Raw genomic sequence first — 12,797 nt, 5'->3', positions numbered from 1 at the left:
TTTATATCTACATTTTTGCTAATGATAAATAAGAAGACATATAGAGTGATACAGAGGCAGCAGACTCAATTACATCAGAGGTAATGCATCAGTCAACGTTTCTAAAAAATAAGTTATTATAAGCCGCAGTGTTGTTATTTAGTTGTTTAGTTGAATCTTACTCTTGGTAACCACAACAAAGACTTCAGCACTCCAGATCTATTCACGAAGAGAAGGTTCTTTAAGTTCTTGTAAATATATATATATATATATATATATAAATATATATATCTATATCTATATATATATATATATATATATATATATATATATATATATATTTATATATATGGGTCTACTTCTATTCGCTGACATCCCATTTCACTGAAACCCATTTCGCTGACAGCTCATTTCATAGACAAACTTTCAAGGTGGGGGGGTTTTGCCCCCCTCACCCCCCCAAGCCCCCCACACCCCCAACTATATATTACAACTCCACAGTCACACAACAGTGGGGAGGGGGGCAAATCCCAGGTTTTTGCCCTGATTACTTTTGTCTATGAAATGGGGCTGTCAGCGAAATGGATTTCAGTGAAATGGGATGTCAGCGAATAGAAGTAGACCCATATATATATATATATATATATATATATATATATATATATATATATATATGGGTCACCTTCATTTGCCCTAAAGTTCATTCAATTTCAGACAGCCCAATTGCCTGACAGTTCATTTGCCCAACAGTTCATTTGCCTGCCATTTAGAAAAAGGCAAGTAAAAGGTTTTTGTCCTTTTCCCCACTGTAGTGCAATCCTCAGGTTAGAATATATAGTTGGGGGGTGGGGGTGAAGCTCCCCAACTATGTTGGTTTTAATGAACAATAAAAAACAAACTGCACAATATAAAACCAAAGTAGGTGGGGGGCTTCATCCCCCACACCCCCCCAACTATATATTCTAACTCCAGGACCGTACTACAGTGGGGAAAAGGACATAAAACTTTTACTTGTCTTTTTCTAATTGTTGGGCAAATGAACTGTCGGGCAAATGAACTGTCAGGCAGTTGGGCTGTCTGAAATATCTGCCAGGCAAATGAACTGTCAGGCAAATGAAGGTGAATCAATTTATTACTTTGGAGGAAAACTTTCAAACAACTTTAATCTACAAAACAACTTCTTCTGAAAGTTAACAAGTCTAACTTCAATATAGGCAGCTGAGCTTTAAGTACCTTTCTTCCATTTAAATGAAAAGAACTATCTATCTAGTTCTTTGGATGAGATGTTAAACTGAGATCCCACCTACCTAGCTTAGTGGTAGCTCAGGTGGGTGTAAAAGATCCCATGGCACCTATCAAAAAGCTTAGGTGATGCTCCCTGATGCCCTGGCCAGATTTCCTCTAATCAAGTTTGACTACCACTGTGGGTCTTCTCTGTACTCATCATGTAAAACCCAAAGGCTACATCACTTGACCCAATTATACACTCTCATAGTCCTTTTCCATTAACTGGGATACACTACTTGTATTATTTTTTCTTCACAACTGAGTGGTTATATCTACTTTTCTTGCTGTCCGATTTGCTAATACTAATTATTGTCTTTCTTTTGACTTTACTTTCTCTTATACTGTTACTACCACCTGTGTTTATATATCCAATTCTTAAACTTCTTTTCCTCACACTTCATGTATCTCCAGCATTCTTTTCCACACTGTAGAGTAATTGACATGCAACTGCATTATTACTAAGTAAGCTGAGTACAAAGAACTTTGCAATGCTCAGCTTCAATATATGATGTTAGGGCTATTGTAAATGCCAGTCCAATGAGTTTCAAGTATTAGTGAAACTGTAATTGCCTTAGTCCTTTGAGTTTCATGTATTAATAAATTATCATTAACAGCTTGCATTTCACAATCTCTTTATCACTAACTTTATTGAATTATCATTATGTGATATCTGTATATTGTTATATTTCTGCTTATTGCTGTATGACTGCATTTTTTTATATTTCTACATTTTTTTGTGATTATTTCTTTATTTGCATATAGATTTAGTTGTTATTTGGGGCTCTTCAGACCTCTCTGAAAATAAATATATAAATTCATAAATAAAAAAAAAAATCTGTAACAGAGAAAATATTTACAACATGAAAAAAGAAGCCATAGTTTCGATTTTTGAAGTGCATAAGTTACAGTTGTATCCTTGAAGCCCAATAATTAAGTTTGTTACAGACCATAAACCATTGTTAACACTGTCTGGCCTGCATATATTCAGAAATTAGCTATGCTTTTTTCAGTTTATGATTTTCATATTAATCAGACTGTCCAAAGGTCATAAAAATGCTGATGATCCCTAAAAACTTCCATTACAAAACACTTTTGCTTAAGTCAAAGATGGAATGACAACACTGGTAAATAATGTTATTGAAAATAATTTTCATGAAATTCCAGTAAAAACTACAATGGTGGCATAAATGATTCAGACTGATGGAGAATATTTGTGGAGAATTAAGCTTTGTGATGGACTGCTGGCTTCAGAGAGGGACTGAGAGTTTAAAGTGTATTGGAGAAGAATATTTGAACTTTCTGCAGAGAAAGGTTTGTCCTGTTGTGGAACCAGAGTTATTATTACATGGAAAATGAGAAGTGCAACACTAGAAGATCTGTATATTGGGCAGCCAGAAATGGTAGATATGAAGACTCGGACATAAAGTTTATTTAGTGTCCAAACTAGTGATGAAATTATGTGCGTGTGTTAAGACTATCTACCATCTGAAATGGATCAAAATACCTGGTAAAGCTTGTCTTCGCCTACAGGAAATGCAAAAGACTACAAAACAAAGCATGTTGGCTGCTTACATTTCATAGGCTGGACTCTTTATGCTCTACTGCCACAGTTTATTACAAATTTGTACAAAGCAGCAATTTGGTAGTGATATTTCGAATGAGGATCTCATAACCAGGTGATTATTTACTACAACTGCCTTGGTAGAGCTCTCCCTCCAAAGCATCCCACACCTAAATGCAACTTTCTGTACTGCAATCCTTTTCCACCAATTGCACCACATTCCAGGATATTGCTGTTTTCCCACACTTTCTAAGCTGCATTACATGTTCTTCCCACAATTATACAAATTTCATTCAACAACTGGTGGTGCTGGTAAGTGAAACTAATCAGCGTGGACTAAGGAATGTAAGGCTTTGTGTGTGCATTCAGCAGCTCGAGGACTTCAAAAGCATCCTGCGGGGAATAAATAAAATGATTAGATGTCTTAAAAGAGTCGCTGTAATAAATGACTGTCCTGCTACATATCCATTTCTAAGTGACCTGCCCGTTATTTTTCCCTGATTAATTTCAACTGGAATACATTTTATATAATTTTGTTACTGAACTTACTTTAGTTATATGCTGTAGCTCCATGATGTGCATTAATTTACTTAATAAAAACATATTTCAGAGAAAAAAGCATATTACATGAATCTGCATATGATAACAGTGTTCTTAACAGTAGTAATGGTAAAAGTGAAACTTTATATTAATTTAGACATTGCTTGCAAACTTAGGCAGTGGAGGGCTGTTACTAGATGATTCATGCATGAGAGCTGACAGTCATGCATGAAGGTAGAATGATCCATGCACACATGAAAACCACATCAGACTGTTCTAGATGATTATCTGAAGTGAATGTACTTTTTTTCTTGTTCACAGGAAGCTATGCTCCTGAAAAGTCAGGGAAATCTGCACGTTACTCAGCCCCTGCATACTCACTAGCTGCCCGTACGAAAGGATTCAGAAATGACCAAACACCAGGTAAAAAGTATTTGTTTGACGGTCTACTTATTCTAAAGGTGTCACTCTATTACTCTCAGTCTCTTTTCTTCTGTCATCACCTTCCCTATCTCCTTTTTATGTTGTCTCAGAAACACACAGGATTACATGTACTTTCTTCCAGCACTTTTCTGCCATCTGTCCTCTCATATTATTACAGCACATTTACATAACTTTGTTTTAGTCAAAAATATAAAACTATTATTAAAACTAATACATCAAATTTTCAGTGTGTAAGCCTTTTACACTACATTTACATTATTGTACATTATATTTTAAAGCAGATAGTGTTGTTGTTGTTGTTTGTCTTTCAGCTTTTCCTGGTTAGGAGTCGCCACAGCGGAACTCCGGTCCGCTAGATAGTGTCATTCTACAAAATATTATGGTGTTGTGATAAGTGGTGCATAATTTTTTAAACTAGTGAATGATTATTGTTCATAAGTCACTTATTGATTTTCTATTAGCAGGCTTGGCGATGTGTGACATCTTCCATTCTGGATGTGCATAATGACTACACCTTGCATATGTTGGTTGATAAACAAGTACCATGGAACCAGTTTGTTCAACATGGACAGCATGGGGTTACAAGAAATTTTACCTTACCACTGTCATGCTAGAGAAACTGCTTCCACTAGCACTGGCTAAATCGATAGTCAAAAAGACACTAGTGGGGTACCAGAAATATTCAGGGGATTAGAATGGGGGAAAGCAGGGTATGAGATTATGTCACATCGGCAACAGGTCTACTTACTCCTTATCTTAATAAAAACGTGTGGAAGAGATGAAAAAAAAGCATATGGAGAAGGTTACTGTCAGTGCAACAGAAGCAGCAATAGTGGCTTCAGAGAGTTTGAAAGATACGGAGTGGGGCCTTTATATTATTTTGGGAAGGCAAGAAACTCCCCAAATTCCCCAAAGAATTGTTTCTCACATCATTTTATAGGTTTGAGTTCTAAGGTTAAAGAGGTGAAACTTTGAAACACTTGCTTAGAATTTCAAGTCGTATGATGATGATGATGATCGACCCTGAACGACATGAACGTGCGCGCGCACACACACACACACACACACACACACGATACTGCTATTGCCTGTCCTATCCTTTCCCTCATAAGTCAAGGAATTTTACAATTCTTCAACTGTGCTGGACATTAAAGTTTCATACTTCTTATTATGCAAAATAGCCCCAACTTCACTAGCAAATTAGGTAGTGTACTGGGTTATGTCCTCCCGCGGGTTGAGTGGTGTTCCGAAACACATGCGTGAATGGGCGTGCCTTCATTGAAGGTTGGGCATCGAGCTGGCAACTCGGCACCATAAAAATCTACTGCCAATCATTAGCAGACCGGAGTTCCATTGTGGCAACCTCTAACTGGGAAAAGCCGAAAGACAAAGAATAACAACAACTGGGTTACTGCTTCTGCTTTCTCTATCAGTGGTGAAGGATTAGAACCCTTTTCTCCGTGTTGTGCTTTGCATATTTTTTTTTTCTTAATTACTTAAGTCATATTTCCAACTATCCTTGGTGTCTAGTGGTGACACAGAGTAATAATACCTTCAGCGTGAGATGGGAAGATGCAGGGTTTGAATCTGTTTCAGTACCTTTAGGCATACTGTATAGTATATCCTTGATGTTCCTTCTTACCCACATCAACTTTATGTTTTGTTTTTGTTTTTTAAAAGTGCATTTATGGCATGATATATAGAGTTCTCCTTGGTGCCTAGTGTTCCCTCCACCCACGTTTTTGTAAGGGAAATTAAGACACATTGTTTAACATGGCAAGACTTTTCCCCACCCAGTTATTATTTAATTGCTAATAAAGCATGATAGTGCAATGTTTTCCCTGACAGCTAGTGTTCCCCCATCTCACATCTTGTTTAAGTGTCATTGAGACAGATGGATAAAGATGAATCCCTGTTGTCTACTGGTCCCTCCAACCTAGTTCTACCTGATGTCCGGTAGGCCCTCCAGCTCACATCTTTAGCGTTCTCCCTGGCATCTAATGGTCCACCAAATGTTGCAGTAGTTGCTTATTAATCTAAGGGAGTGTGGAGGCAAAGCCCCCAACCAACTCACATACAGACATCACACACACACACACAAACATTTATACACATGCACACACACACACACACACACACACACACACACACACACACACATGCAAACCTACCCTATTCCCTACCTAATCCCCTACTGCAGCCTCCCAGACAAACATACACACTTGCACATATGTTTGCAACCCCACACATATGTACATGCAGACACACCTCAACATTTCCTGACTGGTAAATTGCCTGCCATCTACCTCTGTCTACCATGATGAATGAACATGAGCTTTTGGCCATGAATTTAACACATATGTACAGGAGCACCACAGCTGCACCTTGCATGGCCTCATTATTCAAGTTCAAGCTGAGCAGCAGATAATTCGAGCTACAAGACACTTGATTTCCTGATTGCAAGACAGCAGTCTACAAACATATGTGACTTGGGTACTTGCAGGAAATACATTTTTAAAGTGGCTAAACTCTAGTTCTACCTATGTGCATCCTGACTGCAGTTGTTGTTGCACTTTTTTGGTATTAATGCTGTCTTCTACAGTTTGGTTGTTGTTGTCTTTATAGTATATTATCAATTCTAACTTATTTCTACATCGCTCCTTGTTTACCCACCTAGGTTATCCAGTTTTCAAATGATGTACCCTTAACTTCTCATAAGCCAAGTCTTCTAAATTTTTTACCCATCTCTCTTCCACTCAGGTTGTATTTGCTCAGGTAGCTTATGCACATTTCCCTTTATTACATGTAGCATTAGTTTATAGAGTGGAATAAGGAGAAACAGTGGAACAGAAAAATTCACTGTAAAGTGCACCTCGTTTTTTTGTCTGTGTCAGTGTAATCTCAAAAGTAGTGTAGATCGATATGTAATATGGTGTAAAAGGATGTTAAGGGGCTTGCCCTGCTGCTGCAAAAAAAAGAAGTTATTGTTTTATGGATTATATATTTTATTCAATTTGGATGTCAGCAGTTACATCTCCTGAGTTGATATCGCTATGCATTTTACACATGAAACAGTTTACTCTCAAATAATCATTGCATAATCATCTCAAACTATCAAAACTGATATTAACCTGCACTCCTTCAAAACCTCAATAAAAAAAATACTTGAACAAAGCTTGGATTTGCTCCTGTATGATCCCAGGCTGAGGTACCTTTTTCTACCTCTACTCTCTCTATCCCCACTACTAATTTACCCTACCCTCCTTCCTCTACGCATACTCCCCTCATGGTACACACATACATTTTCTACATCTATTCCTATTATCCTCTATCACACCCTACCCTTCTCTACTCGTACCATCCTACGCCTTCACCAATATAATCTGTTGCCTTATTTTATGACCTGTAGAATTTTAATAATCATTATTATAATTATCTATTATGTAAATACTGCTGCATCTTCATATGATCAGGCTTTCCATATAATTTATACTTGAACATTATGACTTTATTATGACTGTTGAGTTTTTATTCTGACAAACTAATGTGTAGTTTTTCAAATTTTGTGTTTGAATGTTATGACTTTATTATTTCTGTTAAGTTCTCATTCTAAAAAAACTAATGTGTTGTTTTCATATTTGAGCTTGAATGTTATGGCTTTATTATGTCTGTCTAGTTTTTTATTCTGTTAGTTATATGTATCTGGAGCTTTTCTCCCCTGGCCCCCACTGAAAATGGGTACTTCATGACCCAGTCAGACTTTCCCAGTAAACAAATGTCAAATAAACAAACAAATAATAAAATGCACAAACATTTCCAATGACAAAAAATAATGTTTTCTGTAAGAGGGTTATGACATGGGAACAATAGTATAAGAAATGACATGAAGAGACATTTATTTGTAAAGTGGGATGGAAGTGTAGTGCAGATTGCCAGCAAGAAGCAGTGTAGCAAATATAATGAAGGTAATAAAACTTTCTTGAAATAAATGAACAAAAATCTCAAACAATATCAGAAAAGATGATGGTGAATGCAGACCAAGTCTGTAGTATTTCTTAACCATGAAGTTATGTGTAAACTGCAAATGCCTAGTTATGGCTCCCTATTGAAATGTTGGCACATTTTCACTCATAATGCTGAGTGACAACACATCAAAAAAGGCCAAAAATGCAGAACAGTAAATATTGCGATTTGCTGTTCTCCTTTAAACTTGTTATTGCTAGATGGGATCCAGCCCCTATGTATCTCCCACAACCCCTGAACTTATACATACCAACTCCAAGATCACCATATCTGAGAGAAAAGGAATATTCAGAGAAATGGCTATCTTGAACCTAATATATGTAAATCCATTTTTTCTGACTTTCAGTCTCCATATTATGGGACTCACAGAAGCAGGTCCCGACATTTCAAATTGTTACCCTCAGTGGTACTTCTGTGCCATCATCACCTAAGTTTTAGATTAATCCAATGATTAAGGACTGCAACATTGCAATGATTAATGCACAAACACTCATCTCTGTCCTGTTTTTGCTGCTGATCTTAACAAGTGAATACAGCTCATACTATCAAATATGCATATAAGTCAGGATTTATTAAGTGCTATGCATTATATTCCAGTAAATTGGGATTTACAGGAGATTTTGTTCATATTCCAGTAACCAGAGTGCCTGCACATGTTATCCAGGTTTCTACATTTATTATTAAATGCATTACTGCTCTCTCGCTCTATCCTATATTACGAGCACATGTATTTGGTTCTTTCAAGCTGATAGTGTATTTACAGTGAATGTGTTCAAGGAAAACCTTTTAGCTCTGCTAACCCAAATGATTCTGATAACATTTTTCTTGACAGGACCTGCGGCATACATGCTTCCATCAGTATTAGGACCTAAAACCGTGAATAAAAGCTCTGCCCCCAATTATTCCCTAATAGGACGTAGCAAAATAGGCAGCTTCCATGAAGACCTGCAGAAGGTAATTACCTTTATATCCTAACATTTCCTGTAATTGATGATTTCCTTGTGAGCTAATTAGATTATTGCTAAGTTCTGTAGCTGTGTCTGAATATGTTAGCCATCCCTAGAAAGGATAGAAACATATTATTTGCATATTGCATTGGACCATTTAGGAAACACTCCCAAGTATCAGTCACAGTGAGAATAATAGTAGTGTAATATATCTGTGACACTCTACATATTCTCTCGACAGAAACTATGGCATAAGCAATCAACTATAATCACAGTATGCTGTGAAATGTGTTTTATTTGTTGCATATTTCACAAACTGAACTACAGTAGATAAATGAAGAACAGAATCTGGTTCTTGTGTATAACTGTAAATTTGGTAGCAATATTGAGCAGGTTCTTCCTGAATTTATACTAACTATAGTGTTGAAAGACCTATTAATAAAATATAGTGAGGACAATAGTTTGCTCATTCAGAGCATTACAGATTAGAAAACATAGTGAATGAAAGTTATATCAGTGTTACTGCCTCAGTGGTAAATACTATAGTTGTTATACAACATTTATTAAATTATTTCAAGTCTTCTGGTAAGTTTAATATTCTCATTGTATCAAAAAATTGATGATATTGCTAACAGTATTTGTCTCACAAATCTTGTAATGCTTCAGGTGTTCCAAAAGTAAATGACTTATCTCAAAACTGAATGGTCAGTGGGAATGTTGCTCTCTTTGTGTTTTCTATAAACATTTTGTTATGTTTTCCCACACCATTACAGAGTCACATGAATTACATCAGCATCCCAATCCATGGTATCACTGTGCATTACAGAAGAGAGCAACTATAAACTAAATCATCCTTTTCATACTTTCATACATAGATGTCCCCTAGTGTGTCATCCTGTGCTGTGTGAGTTCCATTGGTGGCTCACCAGTATCGCTGTGTGGAGTTGTGGGACATGATGTGGTAACAGGTATGCCTGAACTATAAGGAACATGATTTTTAGAAGGAATAGTCCTACTGTACAATAGAGGTATATTGTAGTCTTTTTTTTATTTGACATCATTTGTCAGTTGATTGCTTGTGCCATAGTTTCTGTAGAGAGAATACGTACAGTGTCACAAATATATTGCACAATTATTTTTCTCACTCTGGCTGATACTTGGGGTGTTTCTTAAATAGCCATATGGCAATTAAAAAAAACACCATGAGATTGTACATAGCTGCAGCCACACAGGCTGTCTCATTGGGATTAACTGGTCCTCTGATGATGATGTGACTGTAAATGTCACACCACTGAAGGTTGTTTTCAAATTACTCAATTCATGGAGGACTTTACTTACATAATGAAACTAGATAATGTACCAGGGCACGCCTTATGGTGCACTAGCCTTTGTGAATTGCTAAAGGCTTTGGTCTGCAGGTATGCTATGTAACAACACTGATCTGAGGTACACAAATATTTATAAATTGTGCCCAGAAATTCTCAAACAGAAATATTCAAAAAACAAAACTTGAAATGACTGTGTTTGGACTGCACTGAATGTTATTTTATTCCCAGGGTAATCCCTAGTTGCTTATTTTATTTCTGAGGTCACACAATGTAGGAGGAAGCAAATAATATATGATTATTGAGAAATCCTCTTACTTCTAACAAAGTAATGCCTTGATACTAGAATAAATATGTATGGAATGAGGGGGTGTGGTATGGGGCCTTTGTCTCCAGCATAAAATAGGCTCTTTTATAGTTCTTCAAGATATGACATCTCAGCCATATTATATTAGCAGCTAATTTATCTGGGCTGCAGTATGATATTCAGTTTGAAACAGTGTAAATGTACTGCATATGCTGCATGCATTCATATGTACCTTTGAATGGACCAACTCATAGATCCATTAAAAAGAGTTCTTCAGAAATGCTGTGATAACAATATGTATTTTATCTCCAGGCCCTAAAACCCTGAACAAATAAAGGATTTATATCTAGGAGGCTGCTCAGTGGTATATGAGTGCTATAAGTGTGAGAAAGAGAGTGGAAGGCATAGGCCTGCTGGGGAGACTGGGTCACTGCAGCTCCCTATGAAGACTTGCCTTCTAGTGTGAAAGATATAGGATGGGCTTTTATAAAACCAGTTTCTCTGGTGTAGTTGACAACAAAAAAGTAATTATCACTTAATAGTCAAAGTGAATCTAGTACACAGTATGGATCATAAAGGCCACGCATTATTGGTTATGTCTCCATGCATTTGTCAGAGCAAGTGAACAGTCTGAGGTCCACATTGGATAGAGGAAAAACAAAGGGTCATGGGTATCACAAACCTTTAAATTCACATGGCTGGTATTGTTATAAATAAAGGCAAAGAGCTTCAGTTTCACAATCCATACCACTGACCACCAAATAAAATATGAGTGGTAATTGTTCTTAAGCATGTATGGTAAATGCACACTGCTGTACTGGTTAATACCCAACACCTGAAACATCTAAATAAGATTTACACTGACCAGCTGCATTATAGAGTTACTGTCACTAGTTTCCTAGGGTTTCACTCACCTTAAACTGGGCTCAGTGCCTTCCAGTGCAATCATACCAACAGTAACTGAAACTTGGCCCAATTTTATTTTACTATTAAATCCATACATGGAATTTTCCAGGAGGGGCTGATGATATCTGTTTGCAACCAAAACTTCCTTCCATGGCTTTACAGTAATGCTGCCACCAAGTACATAAGAAGCAGGAGCCAACAGTTGATGCCACACCTTAAAGTAATACATGAACCACACACCAGAAGCATTTGAAACTGAATAATAAATCTCCTCACTTGAAGTGATGCTAAACAATAATTCTAGTAAAATAAAATATACACGCAGTTATACATTTGCACAAATGCAAAGCCCATAAGGCAAACGAATACATTACCCAGGACTGCTTTTCATAAGGAACTCCATTGTACAACACAGACATGCCCCACTCACCACACTGAACAAGGAAACGATAATGGGTAGTCGCTCATCTGGAGCCAGGATCTTCCATGTTACACATCCATTCAAGTCATTACACCACAGATACCAGTATGATTCTATCATAGTCTATGTGGGTATCCATGACTTGAGATATACTTCACTGGACTATAAAAAGAGATCATTGTTGATCTCTCTGAATATGTGTCTCATGCAGGTATGTGTCTTACACTGAGCAGCGGTCAACCTTCAGCAAAGATGATACCATAGTATGAACAAAATATGATTGACTTCAATCAAGTTCCTGATGTCCTTCCAGAGGGATTCAATATTTGTCAGCATGAGAGAGCATGGTTAACAAGCCACCTTGCTTTGCAAAGGATGGTCTGCAACTGTCTCCCCTGGGCTTCCAAATATTGGCTAAAATGTTATCCACCACCTAGAGCCTTTTTTTAGGCAGTGCCAAATTGACAAACCTAACAGCACAGCAAATAAAACTGAAAGAAACCTAAAGGTGCTACTGTTCAATGTTAGGAGCCTAAACACGAAGCTCCACACCCTACAAACTCTCTTCACTCTGGAGAATATAGACATCTGTGCCATTACCAAGACATGTTTAAATCCACAAAAAGTACTCCAGCAGTGCAAGGCTTCAGTTCCTTCCACACATGTAGACCATCAGTAGGGACAAAAGGTGGAGGAGCATCAATCTACATTAGCAACAAGTATAACTCTACATTGATTAAACAGGGCAATGCCCTGGAAGGTTTCCATGTACAAATCACCATAGACAAAGTCCCATACTATATCCTACCAATCTATAGGTCATGGTCTATGTCCCTGAAAACCATAGCTCATACCTAGACCTACTGGAGACACCCACCATTAAACCAAATACTGTATGTATGGGAGACTTTAACTACCCCACTATAAACTGTGAAACATACACTGCCTCATTCTTGCAGGCACAACGACTCCCTGACTTTATTTACACAAATACCCTTGACCAGATAGTGAGCACGCACACACACACACACACACACACACACACACACACACACAC

The 12,797-nt window shown here is 37.2% G+C and overlaps 1 protein-coding gene across 1 annotated transcript in view; it reads left to right on the top strand.

The window, feature by feature from the left end:
* Positions 1 to 12,797, top strand: part of ODF3 (outer dense fiber of sperm tails 3) — a 171,445-nt gene that overhangs the window by 138,110 nt on the left and 20,538 nt on the right. Inside the window, exons 4-5 of the mRNA XM_044087869.1 lie at positions 3,689 to 3,790; positions 8,667 to 8,788. Coding sequence (XP_043943804.1) covers positions 3,689 to 3,790; positions 8,667 to 8,788 — 224 coding nt within the window. The remainder of the gene's footprint in view (positions 1 to 3,688; positions 3,791 to 8,666; positions 8,789 to 12,797) is intronic.

The sequence above is a fragment of the Protopterus annectens genome, chromosome 11.part0 (assembly GCF_019279795.1).
Source record: "Protopterus annectens isolate FY-2018-M chromosome 11.part0, PAN1.0, whole genome shotgun sequence".
NCBI lineage: Eukaryota > Metazoa > Chordata > Ceratodontiformes > Protopteridae > Protopterus > Protopterus annectens.
This window is presented reverse-complemented; position numbering and strand designations above follow the sequence as displayed.